At 37.4% G+C, this 26,008-nt stretch overlaps 1 protein-coding gene across 1 annotated transcript; it reads right to left on the reverse strand.

Moving 5' to 3' along the window:
* Positions 1-19,828: 19,828 nt before the first annotated feature.
* On the reverse strand, positions 19,829-21,952 carry LOC132617036 (pentatricopeptide repeat-containing protein At1g09900). The gene has a single exon (XM_060331901.1). The coding sequence runs from the start codon at positions 21,686-21,688 to the stop codon at positions 19,982-19,984; it is 1,707 nt and encodes a 568-aa protein (XP_060187884.1). The 5' UTR covers positions 21,689-21,952; the 3' UTR covers positions 19,829-19,981.
* Positions 21,953-26,008: the final 4,056 nt, after the last annotated feature.

The raw sequence follows: 26,008 nt of genomic DNA on the forward strand, positions 1-26,008 counted from the left end.
GGCATGCCGGTTCCGACATAATACTACCCTGGCCCCTTCGGGCATGCCGGTCCCGACAAAATAATAATAATAATCCTGGCCCCTTCAGGCATAATAATAATAATAATGCCATGGAATGTAAACATGAGTCGTATATGGAATGAAATAGTACAACCTCGCACCCCCTTCGGAGTGGTTTTGAAAATCTAAATAGTGAAATCTCGCACCCCCTTCGGAGTGGTTTTGAAAATTTAATTAGTAAATCTCACTTTGTGTTTCCTTTAGTATAAAACTAATATTCTCGAAATCATTAGTAAAATCATATGCATATAAATCAATTTTAAGACTCGATGGACAAGTACACTTACCGACACCTGAAGGCTCAGAAATAAGTTACGGGTCAATCCGATTTAGTATAAGGAAGTTATGAGCGTTTGAAGTACAGAACCTTCAACGAACGTTTCAGAAGCCATTTTTGGAAAATCAAAGCAACAATCATGTTAGGACCTTTCGAATGTCGTTATGGATCAAATCAGATAGAGCTTTTGGAACCATATGTACGCATCAAAATGTATCAAAGACTCGATGGAATAATCAAACGTGCTATCATTTAAAAACCAAGACATTAGTCATATCAATTATCTCTCGAATGCCATTCGGAAACATATCAACCGAACTTCGGACATCATAGATACGCATCAAACCATATGAAACAGCTTATAGAAATCAAGAACGTTTCAAAGCAATCCGAGTTAGCATATGAAGGTTAGAAACGTTATTCATTATAGAAACCTCTACGAACGTTTTAAAGCAATCCGAGACTGTCTACGAAAGTTTGGGACATTAATACTTATAGAACTCTTTATACTTTGCTCGTTATACAATCATATAATAATCTCGACTATACTAAGCATACTCATATCAAGAAGTGAATAAGAGTCGTAAACAAGCTCGGAATCAAGAATAGAGTTACCCCAAGATAAGTATCATAGCTTACATACCTATCCCACGTCCAATTAGCTACGCTTTTTCGTCATAACTTGCTAGTCTACATTCAAGAGAATTGACATAATCATTAGACTCATCGACATATGCTTGTCTTAGTCCTTCAAATGAATTCATTTATATTCTGCCGAACTTTCGGCAGCATTTCCCCTGTAAATACACCATCCCCGAGAATCTAACTCGGCCAATTTATCAACAACAAATTCGAGAATTCAACTCGGCCAAATTATCAACAACAATACCAACAATCATATCTCCAACTTCAACAATTATTTCAAATGCATTCTATCACTAGAAAATCTTTCTACACAATTCGACGGCATTCCTCTTATATTCAATTCAACCACACATAGTCAAGCTAACATTAATGATTTCACATTCAAGTATTAATCCGAAATCATTCTAACATGATTCAAGAATACTTCAAATAATTCAACCAACATACCTCTTCACCCGAAACCTTCCAAATTCAGCAAGAACAATAACAACATATTTTCTTTCCTTCCAAATTCATAAACTACACCAACAATCTACATATTAACAATATCATTCATGCAAGCATAAGGAATCATACTAATGTCACCTTAACTTCTTCAACAATCCCACAACAATTTCAACTTCAATTAGACTTATTAAACTTTCATTTTCATCATAGAATCCATTACAACAACAACCAAAATACTAAGTAAAATTGATTCATTCTTTCCTACACAACACAACACATCCACGGCTACAACCCCAACACACTTACTTTCATGAATCTCATTCATTTCCACATACTACAACATGCATAAATCATTCCTAATACAAGTAGAAGAGGATTGAACACATACCTTTTCACTCATCTTCTTTCTCGGCTAGAATCCACAACTTGCACGCGAATGTTTTGCTTACTCCAACAATTTCTCCGTGTTAAAGAGGACCTTCCAATTAGTAGAAAAGCTAGAAGAAAATATTTTTTTGATCAAGATTTTTCCAAAGCTTGTTTGGTAAGCCATGGCCGAAATGGCCCTTCCTCTTATTTCTCTCCAAGCTTCTTGAAATTTCTAAATGTGGAAAATGAAAAGTATGACCCAATTAGTCATCTTTATCCACTTTTATTTAACTCTCATGTGGGCTTTAGCCCACCCAACTTGGACGGCCCACTTGGCCCTTTTCAAGACCATTATATATTTTTTTTTTGTTTTGGAATTCATGAAAAATTATTTTCCAAACTTGCCCTTAGCCTTCCTCAATATTACCATAGACCACCTTGTGAATTCCCTTTTTTGCCCCTAGTCTTTCTTAATATTTCCACATCAAAACTTTCATGAACAACTTGTGTGCTAAACAAGGTCAAAAATATAGCCTTGCCCTTAACTTCCCGCAATTATCTTGAATTATCCGAATACGCAAAATACGGGATATAACATAAAGCATGGAAACAACATAACTAAGATATGAAAGTAACAAGAGATAAGAGAGATAACATGTACATCTAAATTCCTCTTAAAGCGGATGTCATGCATGCTTTCTTTTAAAAAAAACATTTGTATACATATACATATATCATAATACCGTACCCGGCCATATAGGCTCGGTGTTATTCGTACCCGTCCATAACAAGGCTAGGTGTTATCCGTACGCAACTGTAGTGGTGGTCACAATAGGTGACGTACCTGGCCGACTATAGCACGGCTCGATGTGAGAAAATAGATACATATATATAAAGCATGCATGAGAGCCCAAAGAAATGTTACAACTCTATCGGAGTGACGTAAGGTCGGTAAACCTCCGACTACCATTATAGGTCTAACATCATTGGCATATCTCACCTTAAAGGAACAACAACCATAAGATGAGATCAACATCAATAAATAAGATCAATAACCATAAGACAAGATCAAAAATCATAAGAAAATGATCAATAATGTGATAAGAACATCCAGAACCATAAGCTTCTAATATTTCAAGAAATAGGGACATTATGAATGTCATTTGTGTAAGTTTCGTATCAATATGATCATGCAATAAGAAAGAAAGGGACATCCTTAACATACCTTGTCGTCTTACTTAAACACTCAACGTCTATTCCCCCGAGCTTGCAAATCTACATTCAAGATGATTCACACTAAGGTTAAGTCGTCGAAACGCTTATAAGATCAAACTAAACCATTAAGTGATCTAGCGAAATTCTGGCAGCATTTCCCCTTATATCTTCTACTTTCTCCAATTCCAAAACAACTCCCAAAATCACAATAAAACATCAACAATTCCATAATCAAAAGATTACATTCAATTTATGCTTAATTCAACCCCAAAACTTCTTCTCATAATCAATCCATAACAACAACTTTAACACAACCCCTTATACACTTGTATACAACACTTTCTCATCATCATTATTCCTTCAGAACAAGATTATACTCATAACATGCTAAAATTATAGCCCAAGTTAGTTTACAACTAAAAATATCATCAAATTCATATTTGAACTTTCTTTTTCACTTTTCCTCTTTTAATCAAATTGCATAACAATCAAACAACCTCAACAACATGCAATAGAGATGAAAACTCACCTTAATCACACAAGAGAAAACTCTAAATCAAATTACTTCACTAGGATAAAATCTCCAACTTCAACACCAATACTTGAACTCTACTAATCCTAGTGAGCTTTCTAGCACTTAAATCTCTTGGGTTTGGCCTTGATTAGTATGTGAACTTGAGGAGAGGGTTTTGGAGAGTATTTGGACGAATTTTGAGGTGGAAATGGTGAAAAATGAACCTTGGAACGAATTTATAACATCAAAAGTTCGGCCACCTACTTACTTTTTGCGGCTACTTTGACGGACCGCATAATATTTGACGTTCCGTCAAATGGACCACCCAAAATGACCTCACTGGAACTGTTTTATGGTTGGGAATCTTCCATTTAACGGGCCGCAGAATGTTTTGCGGTCCATCAAATTGAACTCTCAAATTACACTACCCGAGCAACCTGTCTCAAAACACCCACAACTTCCTACTCCGATATCGTATCGACGAATGGTTTGTTGCGTTGAAAAAATAGACTTAATGAACTTCAATTTGGATAGGTAATGCACACCACAACACCTCATATTCTAGGAGATATATACCTCTCAAGTTGGACAAAAAATCATGTCCAAAATTCTGCCAAGTTTTCCCAAAGTTCCGACAAACTTAATTTCTTTAATTCGCTTGTTCTCCAATCATTCCATAACTTACTAAACATGAACTTAAACCTTCATAACCATAAGATAGGCACATACAATCTCATATATCCTTGAAGACAACTCCGGTGTCCACGATTAGGACACGATTAGGGTGTTGTCCTTTCTCTTGACTTTGATATTGAGTTGTTTTTGGAGAATTTTAATGGTTTAAAGTGAATGAAAACATAGTAAAAAGGTCGTAGTTTGATATGTAAATGTTGTTGGCTAATGGGTTGATTTTCGAAGGAAGTTCCGGACGGATTTGTATATGTTTGTTATGCAGTATCTTGATTATGTTATTGTTGATGTTGTTAATGATGTTTGGGAGTTGTTTTTGAATTTGGAGGAAGTAGATGATATAGGGGAAATGTTGTCTGAATTCTGTTAACTTATTAACTAGCTAAGTTTGAGTGTGAAAGTGTTCTTATGGCCTGATTGTTGTATGAATCATCTAGGATGTAGATTTGCAGGCTCAGAAGGTAGACTTTGAGTGGCTAAGTAAGCAGCAAGGTATGTTAAGGCTTTCCTTTCTTTCTTAAGGCATCATCCTACTGTTATGAACTTTCACAAATGATGTCCATAATGTCTCTATTCCTAGAAATACTACAAGCCTATGGTTCTTAATGTTCTTATGATATCATTGATGTTGATCTAATCTTATGATTATTGTTCCTTCAGGGTGAGATATGCTCATGATGATAGCTCCATAATGATAATCGGAGGCATAACGACCTTACGGCACTCCGATGAATTCAGAAATGTGGTCTCAAAGAGTGTGTTGTAAGACATGAATAGTTTGCTATTTATTAGATTCTCTAATGAGGTACTTAATGTTCGAAGGAAGGCTTATGATGTATCCAGAAATTGACTAAGGAATAGTTAATCTGGAAGAAATCTTAATGGCTAGGAAATGTGTTTATAAGTCTTATGAGATCATGTAGGCATTAACGGATAAGTAATAATCATGAGGAGTGCATAGAAATCAACCATAGAGGTCAGGTTATGATGTTGATTATATTTACCACGGGTCTACAGCCAGTTGGGCAGATATGTATTTACCACCATGCTACGGCTGGTTGGGCAGTTATTAGCACTGAGCTACGACCGGTCGGGCAGATATGTATTTACCACCATGCTACGGCTGGTTGGACAGTTACCACTGATCAGTCGGACAGATGTGCTCTACCATCGAGCGATAATCGAATGGGCAGTTACCACCGTGCTACGGCCGGTCAGGCAGTTACCACTGATCAGTTGGGCAGATAGCACCAGGATGATAAGTAGGTTAGAGACACAGTATTGTACATAGATATAGTTAAGCACATGAGAGTATAGCGAGACATACAGGCTAGATTCTCATTGGTAAGTCAGAAACGCTAGGTTGATTCTTATACTACTTCTTTTACTATTTGTTTATTATGTTGCCTTTCCGCCTTACACACTCGGTACATTATTCGTACTGACGTCTTTTTGTTTGTGGACACAGCGTTCATGCCCACAGGTATGGACAGACCAGACCAAACGAGGATCCTCCATAGTAGGCTGCCTCCAGGTACCAGCTCTGATTGGTGAGCTCCACTTCTTCCTGGAGCATTGCTGAGTCAGGGATTGTATATGTGTTTTTTTGTGTTATGGGTATGTCAGGGGCGTTGTCCCGACTTGTATGCTTTGGTTATGTTCTTAGAGGCTTTGCAGATAGTTTCCTGTTACAGCTTAGTCATTTCTTGTCAGCTATTATGTTGGCCTCGTGGGCCCATTGTACATATATATATGCATGATATTATGTTCATGGTTGTCCTCCTTGGCCTTATTTTGTCATTCGAGACATAGATGATGCGAGATATAGTTTGGTTCGCTTGGCCCTAGTAAGGTGTCGGGTGCCAACCACGCCTCACCTAGGCGGGGATGTGACAATACCTAGCTAACGACATTTAATTGTATTTCATATCTACTCCTAACACTTCTCTTATCCCACCAATCTCTTGCTAACCTCACCACCTTATCTTATTTTGGAGAACTCCCATGAGACGTTCTTTTGCTCTTAGTTTCTCCCTTCTTCAATCGGGCTTAACCTTTGGTCATTTAATACTCTTCTTCACTGGGATTAGGAGCTACACGGAGGCGAGTACTTACCCTATACTTAAAGGTTCAAATATCTAGTCCCCTGAACCTTCTAAACACGCAAGAAGTCGTACTTGACGGTACAATTCCTAGGAATCACATTAAAATATCATAAATCACTATCTTTTAATTTGACTCTCCACATAGGAATGATATCGTATAAAATGAAGGGAAAATATAAATATATTACCCCCCCCCCCCCCAAAAAAAAACTAGTCAGGCAAACCCGATTGAACACCTTAACTTGACGGGTATTTATTTACCCTCTTGTTCTTATTTGTAGTGGAATTAGTGCCTCTCTGTCAGACTAAACTCAGCCACAAGTTGGACTGTGAAGTTCACTCGCCCACATCATCCTCCACATAAGAAAGATTTTTAAACGAATATTTTTAGTCACAAAATTCCTCACTTCAATCTTCCTCTCTCCACCCCACCAATCCCACCCTCTCCTACAACCGACAACTTCAACCAAAACCAGAACATCAAAAAGTTCAATTCTTTCTCTGGGTTATTCTTTTCCATCTCCCTTATTCTTCTTTCTCCTTAACAATAAATACATTAACTCAGTCACAACAACTACTCATTTTTTTAGTCATTATTTCTATTAAAAACAAGAGCAATTTGCATCCATAGATGCATAAAATAATGTATCTTTTTATCAATATAATACATATGAACATCAAATGAAAGAAAATGAAAATAAATAAGCTTTTGGAGGCGGCTTTAGTCGCGGCAAGAGGAGAGATAGAGAGTTTTGAGAATTTTTATCCCAAATTTAACAAAAACACATCCGTTCTTGAATATTTGCAAGTTTGCTTTCAATATTTGAATATCACCCTTCAATTCTCTTCTAATTTGTCTTAATCACATAAAGATTATAGAACTTTTGTTGAGTGTTGGGTTGTGATAAGATTCAACCTAGGGAAACTCTAGATAAACAAAGAACAAGAAAATCAAAATAAAGGGTGGATGAAGAATAGAAATGGAAGAGGGTAGATGGATAAATACTTGACCCAAAGCAAGAAATCTATGGACAAGAAAGGGTATATCAAACCCTAACCCTTCCAATCGGATTTACAAACCCTAGAACCTAAGAAATTTGAATCAACAAACGACTCAAATGAATCCATAAATGAGCAACATTGAATTCGATGAAAATAAGCAATTCACTTCACAACTAGGAAGTAACACTTGGTTAACCAACCAAACAATCTATATTAATCTAAAGTTATCAACTACAATCTCTCATAAGAGTTTCTTCATTCAACATAATCTAAGGATGAAAATAACTAAGTCTAGTATTTATACTAGGACACTTAAGAGCTATGCTAGTTATTACAAGAATGCAATTAATAAGGCAAGGGCCTTGTTTGGCTAGTTGGATGTTGCTTGAAATCCAGAAAGGCTCCTCTTGCACATATAGCCATCATCTAATTCTCAAACTTGCAATTGTGACCATCTGCATCTATGACCCTTTTTTTGCACGTCTAGCCACATTTGCATTTCTGCCCCTTTTGCGACTCTAGCCACTTTGAGTGTTGGCCTTCTTTCTTGTAGCTTCTTCTTCCATTCCTCTCCAAGCTACTTTCCATACTTCATAGGCCTTCTTATGGGGCTTGTATACCTCTCCATGGGCCTCCAATACTCCTTTGGCCATCCTCCTAGCTTGAATGGGTTGGAGTCTCATGCCTTGGTCTTCAATGTAAGCCTTTAAGTGAAATGTGCCTAGTAGGGTCATATCATCCTCCCCTTCTTGAAAAGGATTCGTCCTCAAATCCGAACCTTAAAGGAAGATGGAAGACAACATACTCCTCAAGAATTAAGGGTTAACACACACAATGATAACCACATAATCATGCCAAGGATGAACAAATTTGTGGTACAGCCACACATCAATAGTAATCATGTATAGAGAGTGCATACATGGGATTTCAACAAGGTGATTTCCCAAAAATTCAAGAAATAAGGGTAATATGAAGGAACTAATGCTATTAGAATAGGAAATAAAGGATGTCACATTGACCCCCAAAGATATAAAGCACATTAATTCCTCAATTCCCAAGAAGGTGCTACCTTCATTTTGACTAAGTGTAAGATGTAAAGTAAGGTCATTCCAACCTAGAGCCCAACTCTCTACACTAGTCTCTTCAAACAATGGTTTCACTACCAAGACATAACAAGAGGACCTACACTGGGATCATAAATAAAGATATTCCTCAAGTCATGGTCTATACATCCCTCTTGCAAACCCATCATAAACTTAAGCAACAATATACAAAGGGTTTCATGAGCAAAGAGGTCATAAGGAAAAGTATCACACAAGATATTGTTAGCAATTTGTAGCCAAGTTTTACGCTCATTTTCAAGATAATCCATTTTAGCAATCAAGCCAAATTCCCTCAAGAGAAGGTTTTTCTCACTAAGAAATGGATCATCATACCATAGTGGTTCTTTAGTGACTTTGTGATCCCCGAGAATGGCTTCATTTTCAACATCACCAAACACAAAGCCATGCATTTCACAATCATCCATTATGTCACTATCAAGCAAATTATCATCGTTGAAGAGAGTAGGTTCAATCACAAGATCACATTCAAAATAAGAAAGTTCACACTCAATAGGATCAATATCAACACAAGTGCTACCACTAGATGGACACAATTTACTCTTGCAAGAAGAGTCAAAATAGTCATCAAAAGGATCAACTAGTGTGTAAACACTTTTCACCAAGACATCATCAATTAACAAAGGGTCTCTAATTCCCACAAAAGGAAAAACTTTACCTCTACTCAATTGTTCATCAAGCACAAAGTGATTCACATTTGCTAAAGTAGAAGGGTTAGCTTTCTTACCTCTTTGTGGAAGCACATCACCTTTGTCAATTTGGTCAAGTTCCTTGTATTGGCCTTCCTCTTTGGAAGAGGGTAGCACTACTTCACCCTCCAAAGGAACTTGGAAACTCGGGTCCATGTCCTCTGTGGGGTGATCATCCACAGAAGTACCTACAAAAGGAACAAGACAACTAGAAGAAATAGAAAGGTTAGAGGAGTTAGCTTGACTTCGCCCTAAGTCCTTCTCTTCACCACACCTTTCCTCTCCTCCTAACATTCATCTAGCGATCATACACTTCTTACTATTCTCTTGGGTAGAACCTTGTCCTCCTTGAGCAACCAAGGCCTCCTTTTCACTCACAACCATTTCCTCCATTTTTATCTTTTCACGTAGCTCTTTCATGACTCTATAATCTTCATGCACTTCATGGGGAGTCAATGGAGCAAGGACATGCTTTTTACCTTTGACCACAAAAGAATACTTGTTGGTCCGCCCACTATGTTGAGCATCCACATCAAATTGCCAAGGTCTTCCAAGAAAAATATGGCACGCTTGCATTGGCACAACATCACATAAGATTTCATCCTCATATCTTCCAATGCTCAATTAGATAATCGCTTGCTTGGTCACTCGCATTTCTCAACTTTCATTGAACCATTGAAGCTTGTAGGGGCTAGGGTGTTTTCTTGTGGGGAATTTCATACTTTCAACCAAGAATTGGCTAACCGCATTAGTGCAACTCCCACCATCAATGATCAAGGAACAAACCTTGTCCAAAATCTTACAGCTAGCATGAAACAAGTTCTCTCGTTGGTCACTTTCTTCCCTAGCTAGAGCTCTCATGGCCCTTCTAGCAACAATAGCATGATTCAAAGCCTCCTCATATCTCAATTAAACTTCATCCTCGGAATCACCCTCACACTCACTACTTTCTCCTTCCTTATCATGACCAAACCCGCCCTCATTTTCACCATCGATTCGATACCCATCCCTCACTATAGTGATAGTCCTCCGGTTGGGACACTCATTTGCAATATGTCCTCTACCTTGGCATTTGAAACATTGGATGGTAGATGGGTGAGGGAAGTTAGGTTTAGTATTGTTACCTCCTTTGGCTTGGTCGTCTCCTCTAGCCTTGTAATCGAACTTAGCTTGAGGAGTGGGAGTAGTGATCTTGGGTTTCTCCCAAGTGGACGGCTTCCACTTCTCTTTCCCTTGGTTCCAAGTTGAAGATGATTTGTTTTTGTCTTTGTAAGACCTCTCTTCTTTTAGATCCGCCTTAACCTTGGATGCGTCATGGAATGCCTCTTTAAGACTATTATAAGTCTTGAGCCTCATCGGTTTAGAGATGTCCCGATTCAAGTTGGCTACAAACCCTATAATAGTGTACTTCTCATGCTCTTCTATCTTGGACTTCATCCGCAAATCCTCAAACTCATCAAAATACGCTTCCACACTTTTCAACCCTTGCTTCAATGTGTACAACCTTTTGAGTGCATCTTGGTGGTATGTGGGTGGAAACCACCTTGTCTCCATGAGATCAATCAAGTCGTTCCAAGTTGGGAGATCATAGATGTGTTGTTGAGCTCTTTGTAACTTCTTGGATTCCCACCAAGTAGAAGCATATCCCTCAAATTGAGTGAGGGCATACTTTGCCTTCAAGGCCTCGGACACATTGTTCGTGAGAAAGATGCGCTCACTTTGCAATTTCCATTCAAGGAACTCTTCCGGATTTCTACCTCTTTGGAACGTTGGAAGGTTCACCTTGATGGTGTTCAAATTCCGCTCATTATCTTGCCATCTTCCCCGATCTTCATAACTTTGGGCCCTCTCTAAGTCTACATGACCTTGGAATCTAGGGTCATGGCCATGAAATCTCTGAAAGCCTCCTCTTCTTCCCCTCCCCCGGTTATTCATTCCTCCACGCCTCCCTCCTTGCCGGTTATCATCCCACCACCTACCTTGTGGATAATCATCATACTCCTCTTCATTCATAGAGTATTGGTAGTGGCGTTGGTATTAGTTTTGGTTAGGAAAGGGATCTTGTGTTTAGACTTGGGGTGGAGCTTGGGGTGTTTGTTGTAAGATTACTTGAGGGATTGCCTCATTCGAGTTGTTTTGGTAAACTTAGGGATAGGTTTGTCAATTGGTGTTTTGGAATGTGGAGTTTTGGGGTGGAAGGTTAGTTGTTTGGTGTGGTGGAGCTCTTTGGGTGGAGGTGGTTATGGTGTTGGGATTGCACAAGGCATGTGCTTGTCCCGGGGTAATGGTCGGTGTGGTATCTTGTGTTCTATTCCCATCACCTTTATTCCTAGAACGGGGAGTGCCCATTCTAGTCGAACCATCCGTTTGTACTTTCTCAATACTCACCATCCGCTCATCCATACTACTTAACCTCCCAACCACGACACGCATATCTCCTTCCATGCCATCCAACCTCGATGTCACGCCCGATAGTTGATTTATGATCATAGCCAATGAACTTGCTATGGATGACACATCTACTACCTCTTGCGTCCTATTTCCTTGGTGAGACATGATGACCTGCAAAACTAGCAAACAAGATTAGTAATAAAAGCCTCACGTCAGTATTGAACTCTCAACCTTACCACACGTCGTGCTCTTTCGGAGTTGTTGATGAATCACTTGTCCAATCAAATTCAGACGTTGCTTATCCTGTCACACCCTAATCTTACTAGGGTGTGATGGGCACCCGATCCTGTATTCGGAGCCGAGCGAACCCGCTGACTCTTATTACACACATACTCGCTTGGACTTCTAACTCAAATAAAAATGAAATACATAGTAAAGCTTTCAGAAACTTTTCTTTCATCGTACTCAGATCAAGTAAAATCTGTAATCATAATGGATCTGTAACATAATACAATAAGACACATCGGCTGATGGAGCCGCTTACAAAACTGACATCCTATACCCACGACTCTGTCTGCAAAGTCTCTAACTCCGAACAAGACATCATAGCATAATACTCTGACCCGGCAACACACCAGGGGCAAATGGAGCTTGCCAACTCTGCTGGAACATCCTCTATAATGGCGTCTATTCATCTGGGTGTACCTGCGCGGCATGAAACGCAGCCCCCGAAGAAAGGGGGTCAGTACGGAATATGTACTGAGCATGTAAAGCATGCAATACAGAAAAGAGGATCATAACTGAAACAGAGATTTACCAGAATCAAGTATGACTTTTTTAAAAAACATCGGAGCACTTGCCCTTTTTAAATGAAAATCATGCATATCCACATCATATATCATGTATACATATAACATGTCCCGGCCCTCCAGTGAGGGACTCGGTGAATAAAATCATATATGTCCACATCATATATCATATATGCGTAACGTGTCCCGGCCCTCAAGTGAGGGACTCGGTGGATAAAATCATGCATGTCAACATCATATATCTTATATGCATATAACGTGTCCCGGCCCTCTATTGCGGGTATCGGTGAATAGAGTCATCATATGCCATCCTGGCCGCCATCCCCGTATCATCATATCATCATATACATATACATATAACGTGTCCTGGCCCGCAAGTGAGAGGGACTCGGTGAACAATGCAGTGGAGTACGCACGAGAACATGTCCTGGCCTGGGACTCAGTGAAGGATACATTAAGGCATGCACGAGCAGAGTCGTGAGAAACCATATGCACACAAAACAACTTTAAGACTCGATGAATAAGTACACAAACGACACGTGAAAGATCATAAACACGTTTCGAGGCAATCCGAGTTAGTATACGAAAGTTAGGGACATTTTACTACAGAAACCTCTTTGAACGTTTCAGAAGCTATTTTTGGAAAATCAAAGCAATAGTCATACCAAGTACCTTTTGAATATCGTTATGGACCAAATCAAAATAAAACTTTTGGAACCATATACACGTATCAAGACATAGCAAAACAAATTTTCGGAAGTCAAGAATATTAGCCATCCTAGCGGCTCTAAGAATAGGAGTTTCTTTGAAATCATACATATACTTTGTCTGTTTGTTTCACAAAGATCATGCCAAAAGAAAGAAAGGGTAAGCCTTACATACCTGCTCCACGTCCTATTAGCTACGCTTATTTATCCAAGCTTGCTAGTCTACATTCAAAAGATTCGACAAAATCATTAGACTCATCGTCATATACTTGTCTTAGTCCTTCAAATGAATTTATTTATAATCTGCCGAAATTTCGGCAGCATTTCCCCTGTAAATACAACCATTCCCTAACTCGGCCAAATCATCAACAACAAACCCGAGGATTCCACTCGGCCACATTATCAACAATAATCCGAAATCTTCCAAACTTAATAAGGACAACAACAACACATTGCTTTCTTCCGAATTCATGAACTACACCAACAATCTACACATTAACAACTTCATCGATCAATTCAAAATACATTCTAACGTTAGTAACTTCTTTTACATAATTCGACAACATTTTACTTATATTCAATTCGATCACAACAACCAACTTACAATCTTCCAAACTCAATAAAATCAACACATTTCTCACCTCCAAATCCATGCATTATATCTACAACCACACGTTGACAACTTTATCTTCACAAACACAAGAAACCATATTAGAATCACATTAATTCCTCCAATAATTTCTCAACGATTACAACTTCATTTCAATTCATCCAACCTTCATTTTCATCATGGAATCCACAACTACAACAATCAAAATACTAAATAAAATCAATTCATCACATCTACACAACACCACCTCTATTCGGCCATAACCAAGACACACCCTTTTCATGAATTCCATCCATTTCTACATACCACAATATGCATAAATCATCCATAACACATGTAAAAGAAGATTGAATACATACCTTTTTCACTTAACTTCTTGACTTGGCTAGGGTTATGAACTTGCACAAATCAATGGTTTTATTGCTCCAACAACCACTCCATGTTAAAGAGGACGTTCTAATTGGTTGGAATACTACAAGAAATAATTTTGTTTGATCAACTTTTCATGGGGCCAATTTTCCTTAGCCATGGCCGAATGGTTCTTCAATTTTTCTTGAAGTTTCCTTGAGTTGGAATGAATAATTTGTCTTGCTTTAGTCATCTCTCTACATATATATATATAGCTCCTTCCAATACCAAGTGGACACATGCCCTCTTTCTTGAAGTTTCTTAAATTAAAACAAGGATGAATAATGTCTTGCTATGTAAGCTTTGGTCCATATACATAATTAGCTCCATCAAATAAAAATATTGACACATACCCACACATGCCACACGGCCATAGTGACTTCATGACCTTTTTTTAAAAAAAATTCTCATTTTGCCCCTAGCCTTCCACAATATTACCATGAACTACTTTGTGAATTTCCCTTTTTACCCTTAGCCTTTCTCGATATTTCCATACTAATAAATGACTTGTATATTAAAATAACTTTGAAAAATAGTCTTGCCCTTAACTTACCACGGTTACCTTGAAATATCCGAATGTACAAAATACGGGTTATAACATATCCTTTGTGGTCGAATGGATTCTTGTTTAGATGAAAGAAGGACGACACAAAAGCAAACGGACGAGAGCCAATAAAGTTTCAATGAAATAAACGAAGAAAAGCTTGAAAGAAATTGGCACGAAAGAAATGCGGACACAAGACTAGTAAACACAAGTAGGAACAACTACTAAATGACATACTAGTTAAGAGACACAAGAAAATGGAATGCGAAAATCGGGAAAATAAATAACATTTCGGGCCCGGGTAGGTGATAATTTGAAAATGGGGTCTTGAAGCCTCAATTGATCCAATGTATCAATTTGAAATAACGACTTTTTTTAAAATTCTATACTCCTACCTAAGGAATAGGGAAACAATCACTTACAATCAAGGCTCAAGAAATTTTGAGAAATAAATTGAGATGAAATGAAAATTTGGAATTGAAAATGTACCTCAAATTTACGGATTGGGTTATGGGATTATACGGTCCGTATATAATTGACGGACCGTAAAAGGTGACCGTAGAACAGGGACAGAAACTCAAAAATTTGGTACCAAATTTACGGATCAAAATCTACGGGCCGTAAAAATTTTACGGTCCATATTTTTCCCATCGTAAATCACTAACAGAATGTAACTTTTGTGGCCTCCAATTTTACGGACCATCAAATTTATACGGTCCGTATGTTGGATAGAACTCGTTCTCCTCGAAATTTGGGCTGAATTTTCTTGGATCTGATGACATCTTGGGCCCCACACAACCTAGGACTTGTCCTTTTTGGCCCAACAAATAACTTTCCACTTGTCCTTGGAAAAACCTTTGGATCAAAACCTTTTCTTTGGTCTTCTTCTCCAATATGAAGATATGAATGTTCTTAAGAACACCAAGAACACCCAAATGCAATCTAGGACCAAATCAACTCGTTTTTGCTCCAATTTTCAGATCTAAGCTCCTTTTCACTTGGAGCACAAATCCCAATATCCAATTTGCTTCAATTCCAACTCAATCACCAAATCCACTTTTGAGTTCTTTAAAGCTTCAAAGTTCAACAATGGTGATTCACTCCAAACATAACCAAATGAACTCAACTCTTGGATTTAGGGGTTTTGGATATCAACAAACTCAAATATAACTTCAAATTCGAGAAACAAGAACAAAAAATTTTGGGGTTTTTAGAATATGGATTTTTTTTTGGGGATTTTCTATATATATATATAGATAGATAGAAAGATATATATTTGAATTTTCTTTGAACCAAAGATTGAAGAATGTAAGAACACTCTTCTAAACTCGCTCTGATACCAAATGATAAGATTCAACCTAGGAAAACTCTAGAAAAACAAAGAATAAGAAAATCAAAATAAAGGGTAGATGAAGAATAGAAATGGAAGAGGGTAGATGGATATATACTTGACCCAAGAGGAAGAAATCTATGGACAAGAAAGGGTATATCAAACCCTAACCCTTCCAATCGGATTTACAAACCCTAGAACCTAAGCAATTCGAATCAACAAACGACTCAAATGAATCCACAAATAAGCAACATTGAATTCGATGGAAATAAGCAATTCACTTCACAACTAGGAAGTAACCCTTGGTTAACCAACCAAACAATCTATATTAATCTAAAGTTATCAACTACAATCTCTCATAAGAGTTTCTTCATTCAACATAATCTAAGGATGAAAATAACTAAGTCTAGTATTTATACTAGGACACTTAAGAGTTATGCTAGTTATTACAAGAATGTCATTAATGAGGCAAGGGCCTTGTTTGGCTAGTTGGATGTTGCTTGAAATCCAAAAAGGCTCCTCTTGCACATATAGCCATCATCTAATTCTCAAACTTGCAATTGTGACCATTTGCATCTATGACCCTTCTTTTGCACGTCTAGCCACATTTGCATTTCTGCCCCTTTTGCGACTCTAGCCACTTTGAGTGTTGGCCTTCTTTCTTGTAGCTTCTTCTTCCATTCCTCTCCAAGCTACTTTTCATACTTCATAGGCCTTCTTATGGGGCTTGTATACCTCTCCATGGGCCTCCAATACTCCTTTGGCCATCCTCCTAGCTTGAATGGGTTGGAGTCTCATGCCTTGGTCTTCAATGTAAACCTTCAAGTGAAATGTGCCCAGTAGGGTCATATCAGGTTGGATATGGTGGAAGAGTAGCCAGCAGTGGACATTCTGATGTGTTTGAAAAAATTATGGACAAAAAAGTTAAGAGAAACAAATAAGAATAAAAATAAATAAAAGAAGAGAGGCCCACAAAGAACTAATTGTAACTAGTAGCATAGCATCCAATTAGAAATTGACGTGTGTATAATCGTAATCAGTTTTAATATATGTTTTAACCTTTCACGCGCTTTTAGGAGGGTGAAAGTATTTACGGAAAAGGGCCAAATATAACCCTCGTCATGCTTTGGGTCCAAATATATCTCTCCTCCTTTAAAGTTTTCCAAGGTGAACATCTAATCTTACATGGCACTGACATTTGATGAGGTGGATACCGTATGACATGCCACCTCAGCATCCCTAACCCATTTTATCCCTCACTCTATTTGTTCTTCCATAACTAAAATGTCCTCCTCCACCTTTATTGCCACCATTACCGCTACTAAAACTGGAGATGGATGTAGGAATGAACCAACATCTACAATATTATTTCATGAGCCTCTTTCTCTATATTCTATTCTCCAAATGTCTTCTGCAATTTATCATTTATCAAGGAGTTCACATTACTAAATCTTCAAGCACTTCATAAATACGCAAATGAACAGAACAACTAAAAATAGGCTAAACTGACCTTTCGTTTCAATTTAAAACTTGTAAAATCCTCTAATAACTTAGAAAAACAATAGCTTAGAAATTTGAAGAAAAAATATCAATCAAATGAAAATTCCATACATAGAAAATTCGAAGACAAATTGCAATAAAGATTATAAAAGCAGTATTGTAATCAGGATAACATGAATGAGCAAAATTAAGAAGAAGAATCAGATTTTGAGCTAAAAGGTGTAACAGAACCATATGCACAAGTAACAAATCCCAGGAAATAGAAAAAGGGGGGAAATGAATTAAGAAAGAGAGAAATTAGGCTGACCTGGAAGAACTTATGAAGGAGCTGATGTGAAAAAATTAATGTGTCGTGGATAACCCAAAAGAGCTTCGAAACTGTTGATAGAACTTTGATTTGCCGTTTAACTGCAGTCCGGCGGTAATGGTGGCAATGATGGTGGAGGCGAAGGCAATTTTAGCGGTGAAATAACAAATAGAGGAAGGGGTAAAATTGGCTAGGATTATTGAGGTGACATACCACGTGGCATCCACCTCATCAAATGTCAGTGCCACGTAGGATTTGAGGTACACCTTGTACAACTTTAACAGAGGATGGGTACATTTGAACCTATAGTATAACGGTAGGGATATATTTAGACTCAAAGTATACCAAAGGGTATATTTAGCCCTTTTCAGAAGTATTTATTCTGCCACATCACCTTTTAGGGGGTAAATAAATATATCTCAAAGATTAATAAGGAGGTAAATAAACACTCGTAAAGTTAAGTGTGCAACTGAGATTTTTCAGACAGGTTTGGGGGGTAATATGTCTTTGCAATATCCAATGCTATATAGGTGCAATACAGGGGGGTAATATATGTGTTGGATATTGGGTAATATATGTATTTGCAATATCCAACGTTATATATGGGTGCAATACAAATTTGACTGCACCAGTAACATGATTGTCAAGCTTGCTTCACATTACATAGATCGTTACTGGATCACTGAAATCTACAAACACAGTACCCAAATGGAAGGGGCGGCGGAGTGTTGAAGGTTGGACTTGGTGGTTATGGGGATAGGTAATTGTTAAGGATTTGAATGGGTAATTTGAATGTAGGTTGAGGGAGGAGAGAGGGAAGAAAGAGGAAATGCAGGGTTGTGGGGAGAGATGATGAAGCCGCCGTTGATGGAAGTTGGGAGTCTCCTTCACAAGTGTGTGTTTAAGAAGTACGATTTTCTTTTAAACATAGTAACCCCTCAATGTTGAAGAAGATTAGAATAACCACCCTGTAGTAGGTGAATCAACATATAAAACCTTCCAAAATGGACTTTCAATCTGGGAAAAAGGAACTGATAAATGAACATCTGCAACAGAGAACCATAGTCCACTGTTCATTGTCTTAAATAATGATGATAGTGTCTGAACGAGCTTCTGGATACTTCCACTTCGAGCAACTTGCTACAGCCCACAAGTATAATCACCTCCACCAATGATGGAGCAAATGGTTCCCCATTCTATGGGGTACCACATTACTTGTGCATGGAGCCAGGTTCTTTGTGAAATGATTGAGTGAGATCATCAGAGTAAATGTTTGGCTTTGAAGAATGTACATACTATTGTCTACTTATCAAAAACAAAACAGAAGGAACATACTAAAGAAGGTAGAGTTATTAACTCCCAGCCAAAAAAATTAAGAATGAAGGCTTTTGTCTTCAATCAAAAATCATGTTTAACGAATGTAAATGTTAAGTCAACATGATCATAACTAAAATCTTAACATCATATCGACGATTGAGCAACATAACTGCAACTAATTCAAACTTCAAGTACTGACACTAACCTGGATATGTGAAGAGTAATCCCAAATGTATAGTTACATACATTAGATGAAATGCAATTATGTGCTACAGCAGGTCGTAGGGCAATCATATGCCCATAAGAATTCCAGGTTAGGCTATGAAATGAAACCAAACATGAGAGTGGAATCTCACTCCACAAATAGAATTATGATAAGCTTTACTGAAAACCTCAGCTATATTAAGGACACTAGGCACACATAAAGAGATAGGAATCACAAAATACTACCCCCTCTGACAATAAACTCACAGAATATGCTCAAGACAGCTCAACTATAGGGCATCTTCTCTTTCTCCTCCCACTACCACAAGGACCTCCCACCATTGCACTCAAATACATAACTACAAAGTCCACAAACAACAAACAAAAGGCCGATTTTGCAAATTCAGGTGGGCAACTTACTGTACTTTGTTCATCTTGGATAAAATCAGTCCTCACGAATGCTGTATCAGATGTAAGGCTGCGCGCTACAAAGATTTGCTAACATAGGAATAAAATATGTATGCATGCACAGTCATGGGCTAGAAGTGCACTAGCTGAAAACAATCAGGGAAAAAGGATTATGATCATTATCAAACAAAATTGATTTTCAGTTCATATTTCTAGCTAACAGAGAAAAAGATGGTTACATATTGATGCGAGCAATTAACAGTAAACATCCAAAAAACTGACACTTGAGGGGTTGATCTCGGCAGTGGAAGTCTACATCTTGACCACAACCTGTTCAGCAGAACTCTTCTTGACAACTCCTCTAGAGCACAACTCATTCAATAACTCTAAAGCCTCCTCTGCTAAGCCTTCATAAGCAATACCTTCAATTAGAATAGTGTATGTAGATTCAGTAGGTTTACAACCCTTTGAAATCATATAAGCCAAGAAGTCGATTGCATGATCTGTTTGGCGAGCTTTACACAGGCCCAACATAATGGCATTGTAGGTTATAGCATTGGGCCTGACATCCAATCCTTCTAAGTCATGAAAGAACTTAATGGCTTCATCAACTTTTCCTTCCCTACTAAGACCTGCCACAAGCGAGGAATACGTAATTATATCAGGTTGCAGACCTTTCTCTCGCATTTCATTAAGCAGTTCAATGGCAAGTTCAGTTTTCCCCACTTTGGATAGTCCATCAATCACTGTATTGTAAGTGATTAGGACTGGAGAACAACCTTTTTTGCTAAGTTGGTTGAGGATTTCAACTGCAACATCAACCTTACCATCTTTGCACAAAGCTGTGAGCAATGTATTATAAGTCACAATATCAGGGTAACAACCCCTACTCACCATAACTTCCAAATACTCGATCGCTCGATCCATTTTCTTCTCTTTGCAGAATGCATGAAGCAATGGATTATAACTCAAGGAGTTCGGAGTACACCCATACTTAGGCATCTTGTCCAATAAATCAATAGCCCGTCCCAACAGTCCTTTCCGACATAAAAAATTGATCAAGATATTAAATGTGACAACACTAGGAGAACAGCCTTTTCTAACCATATCGCCCAACAGTTTCTCGGCATCCATCCACCTACCCGTACTACACATACTACGCAAAATTATATTGTGTGTAATCACATTAGGTTGGCAGCCATAAGATGGCATATTATTCAGAAACTTGATTGCTTCATTCAATCTGCCTTCCTTACAAATCCCATTTATTAGAACATTATAAGTGACGACATCAGGTACACATCCTTTACTCCTCATTTCATCCAACAGCTTCATTGCCTGCCCCACGCCACTTTCCTTACACGTAGCTTCGATCAAAATGGTGTAGGTAATGACATCAGGGTAACATTCTCTCTGCAACATACGGTCAAGAACATGCATAGCTTGTTTCAATTTGCCACAATCACATAAGGTGCGCAAAATAGTATTGTATGTGACTACATCAGGTGCAACACTCATTCGGTCCAAGACCTTCAATGCATTATCAATTTCTCCAGATTTACAATAACCACTAATCAAGACATTGTAAGTAATAACATCAGGAACAGCTCCGGAATCCTCAAGGATCTCCAAAACTCTTGTAGCCTTCTTAGTTTGCCCAATTCTACAAAACCCACGAATCAAACTTGTACATGGAATAATATCAGGAATATCCCCACGATACACCATACTCTCAAGGTGCTTGAAACTTTCTTCTAATTCCCCATCTCTAACCAACCGACGAAGATAATTATTACTCTCAAATTCTTCAAAATTATTTTCAGATAGAACAACATGTGGCCTTGATAACCTACCATTCGTTTCAGTTGTTGAAATAGCAAAAACCTTATTTTGTCTCACAAGTAGCTTTACTGAAGTGGTCTTGGACCTCCCCCTATTATTACAACAACCTGAGAACCGCTTGGAGTGAAAAAAGCAAAACCCTTCATGGGTTTGCTTCGTTGGCACTATTAATTCCATCAGAATGTTTAGGACAACAAAAAGGCCGAAGGTGCAAGGGTTTTCTTTTGTTCTATTGCGTTAAAGTTTGGTTGTTCAAAGAGTAAAATGCTTGTTGCGTTTGTCTACTTCGCAAGAAGGGATTAAGGAGAAGAAATAGGAAGTTTACTCTGAGAGCTTCTTTCTGGCTAAGAAGAAGAAGAAGAGAGCGACAGACAGAGCTGCGTGCTCTTATCCTCTGCTTCTGTCTTTTCACAAAGCCCAAAAGGTTCACAATTGGCTGCAAAGCCCATCATATATCTTCACCCCTCAGACTAAAACACAGCCCGCACTCACTTTCAATAATAAAGATGATTTGTTTTGGTAAAGTTACACATTTGGTCAAACTGTCAAAAATAATTACATTCGTTAGTTATATTTGGGGGTGGCAAATGGGCCATTTGAGCTGTAGTTGGCTAATCAAGATGGACTGAATAGATAAATGGGCTAATGCCCAACTCTGCCCAAAGTGTATTTGGGTCAGAATGAGCTGGGTCAAGACGGACTAAATAGTGGGCCGTAACCCAACCCGCAAAGTTGATTCAATTCTTTATAATATTCCTAACTTTTAAACAAATCAAAATCAATATTTTTTAAAAACAAATTATAAATTTATTTTTTAAAAACAAGCTATACTCAAATTTTGACACAATGCATCCTCAATTTTTCATATACAAAATTTTGACAGATTTTTTTAAGCATTGAGCAAAAAAAATTTAAAAATAAAAATAATTTTTTTAAAAAAAAATAAAACATAAAAAATTAAATTTTAAAAAATATTTTTTTTAATAAAATAAAAAAATATTTTTTAAAAAAATAAAAAATACTTAAAAAATGATAAATGAAGATTCTTATATTTTGTAGTGTTAGGTTTTGTAAATAAGAAAAAGTATAGTTATGTTTTTTAACAAAGAGTCTTAAGTAGGTAGTTTTTGTCATTTTCCCAATAATGAATGGGTCAATTTGGGCTAAAGTAATGGGTTGTTTTGGGCTACCTTGGACAAATGGGTTATGTTGGGCTAGCCCAAACTAAGCCCATCATTATTGTATGTCATGCCCAAACCCATGAAAATCTGGGCGGGTCAATTGGGCCTGGGCCAAAATTGCCACCCCTAGACTTATATATACAAAAATATATACTCTCTTCGTCCTAATTTATATGATACTTTTTTTAGTTTATCAGTCCAAAAAAAATGATATCTTTCTATATTTAGTAAAATTTCAACTACAAAATTTACCTTTTCATCTTTAATGAAATGATTTCCAGTCACCCAAATTTCTATGGTTTATTTTAGACCACAAGTATCAAAAGTCTTCTTTTATTTTTTAAACTTCGTGCCAAGTAAAAAACTTTCATATAAAATTGGGGTATTGTTTTGTATAATGTGTGTGTGTGTGTATACACAATATATATTTGTCGGGTATTATTTTGGTGGGCAACTAGACTATGTAGAAATTCCAAATTTAATAATTATACATCCAGAACATTTTTTATTGCGCGGATGTCCTTCAACCGCACTGGTCTTTAATTTTTGCCCCGTATATCTGCGGTATTTAATTTATTCCCTTACTACTTATTTAATGAAAATATGCAAGCGTACTTCGTAAGACATAATTTATGTAACATTTTTATCTTTGGAAACTGAACTTTTTTCTCACTCAGCATAAATTTTGTAGGTTTTAAGTTATGAGGCATAGGTTTTATAGTATTTTTCAGACTATGTTGAGTGTTCAAAGTTTTGCCTTGTCCGGCATAATTTTTGTGGATGTTATGATAAATATGCCGAAGTTAAACGTAAATTATGCCTCGCGAAATCTAACATAATGCCATTTTCCAGATTATGTTGGGTGTTGAAAGTTTTGTCATGTCCGGCATAATTTGTGTGGATCTTATGATACATATGCCGAAGTTAAACGTAAACTATGCTAAATGGCTATCAAACTATGCCTTGCGAAATCTAAATTATGTCGCGTCAAAAATACTAAAGGGCAAAATTTAAAGACCAAAAGTTTGGGAATTCTCTTGAAGGTAAGACCCTTGACCTTTTCTGATGTTATCAAAGGGATTTATACTAATGTAGGGTATTAGAAGTAGTGGGAATTTGTGGGTGAATTATTGGGGATCAAGAACAAGTTTTTGGGCATGAAAAAGGCCTAGTTTTTCGTTTAAGGGTGGGAACTCTTAGAATTGGTTAAAGATCTGAACTTTATCATTAAAACTTGTAGAACGATTGTTGAACGTGGAGGAATACGTTTGATAGCGTTTTAGCGGGAATTGAGGTATGTCTATGTGTTTTGAAAATGTTTTGATATACATCCATACTTTGAAAATATTGTTTGGAACATGTCTACTTTTAAGAATATTTGAAAGAATGATTGGTTCCTGAGAACCCTTTTTTGAGTGTCTGCACACGTTAAAACTCTAGTTTGATGGTTGTTCTTATTGAACTTATTTTCGAACTAAAGATTATATTTGAACAAGGTCATGCGCGTGTTGGGTCAAGCCCGCATTGAACCTTATGCGATTTATACTATGATTGAAACGTGTATTGCCCTAATATGGATGATTGTGCTTATTTTTTAAAGATTGAACACGTGTTTTTGTAACGACTCGGTCGGTTGTTTTGAGAACCGATGCGTTGTTTTATGTGTCGTCTATTCCAGAAGCTCCGTAATAATTATTTTGACTTTCTTGCCAAATTTGAAGTCAAACAGATATCATTTGATTCACCTTGAGAGAAGGTTTCACTTTGGAAATTCCGGCATTCAATTATTTGGATAAATTGTTTACTTTGGAAAAACGTGCTTTGATTGGAAATTTGAAGATTCCGTTAGATTTAAAAGTATTATTTATGACCTATGGAAATTGACGGGACTAATTTTAGAGTTCGTTTGGTTGGTTTTTGACAATTAAGTCGGTTTTAGCATTTAATATGCCTATTTATGGTGAAAAGATGGTCATAGGGAGAATAAAGACCCGGATTGAAAATTTGTTTTTTCCATTAGCTTCATATTATTGTTTATGACTTACAGGGATGGATGATGCAGTTCCCGAGGCAATCGGGTGAGTTTGGATCAAATTTAGTGAAATTGGAAGCTCTTAAGTTAAAGAAAGGAAGAAGTTTGACCAAAGTCAACATTGGGGATAAAAGGGTCTTTTCGAAGTTTCATCGATTCCATTAGGTCCAGAATGTCATTTATGACTTAGTCGAGTCATTGGTTCGGTTCCCGAGAGGTTCGGATGTGATTTGGGTGGCTAGTTGAGAAACTAGCTTTTGGTATGATTTGGAGTTGACCACGGTCAACATCGAGTTAAGACGGTCTTGTTTGAGTGTTCTGAGAGTTTGAGCTGATTCATATCATGATTTTGGACCTGTCCGCAAATTTTGGTTAAATTCCGATGAGTTTTGGATGGGTTTGGGTTGTACGGCATTTGTTTTTTGTTCCTACGTCGTTTTGAGCTTAAATGGGACCATATTGAGCAAACAAGCTTTGGTTTGTGTTTCGATTGAACCGTTAGATCTGTATTGTAATTTCGGAACTATAGCAACAAGAATCATCGCGTTTCGCCTCGTATGAGGGAGATATAGGCATTTTACTAAAATTTTGCTCTGCTGATTTTCTGGTGTGATTTTTGCTGAACGATTTTGCCCCTAAGTTCATCCTTAAATTTTTTGCACTCCTTCAAAATTTGAAAACATCACATCTCTCTCATTTTAAGGCCAAATTGGGTGATTCAAAATACTATCTTGAGTGGAATTTTGCAAGATTTATTGGGCTTGTCAAAAGTGAGCTTCGTGATCAACTAGCACCTGATTTGGACCGAAACAGCTACTGCGTCGCTTTTTCCTCCGTTTATTTTGAGATTTAGTTAATTTTCTTACAAGTTTGGGAGCTCGGATTGAGGTGATTTTCCGTGGGCGTAAGTCTCTAATCACCATTTTGTCGATTCCTATTGAATTCTTCCGTATATTTGATGATTAATCCACGATTTGGGTTGGGGAAAATGAGGGGTTCTGACCATAAATTTGAAATAAGCTTTTTCTTGATTTGGGATCTAATTAGAGGATGGGTTTTGATTATTTTTGGTATCTAGACTCTATAAGTCATGGGTAAACTAATTTGGGACTAAATTTCTTATTTACCCTTCGTGGCTCGGAATCCTATTTTGGGTGACTTTTGAGTTCAGATTTAAAGTAGGCCAATATGGGTACCATTGGATTCGTATGACTTCCTAGAATAATATTTTGACCTTATTGAACCCGATTTTCTATGAAATGACTATTTTGCCCCTCGAGGTTG

The sequence above is a fragment of the Lycium barbarum genome, chromosome 11 (assembly GCF_019175385.1).
Source record: "Lycium barbarum isolate Lr01 chromosome 11, ASM1917538v2, whole genome shotgun sequence".
NCBI lineage: Eukaryota > Viridiplantae > Streptophyta > Magnoliopsida > Solanales > Solanaceae > Lycium > Lycium barbarum.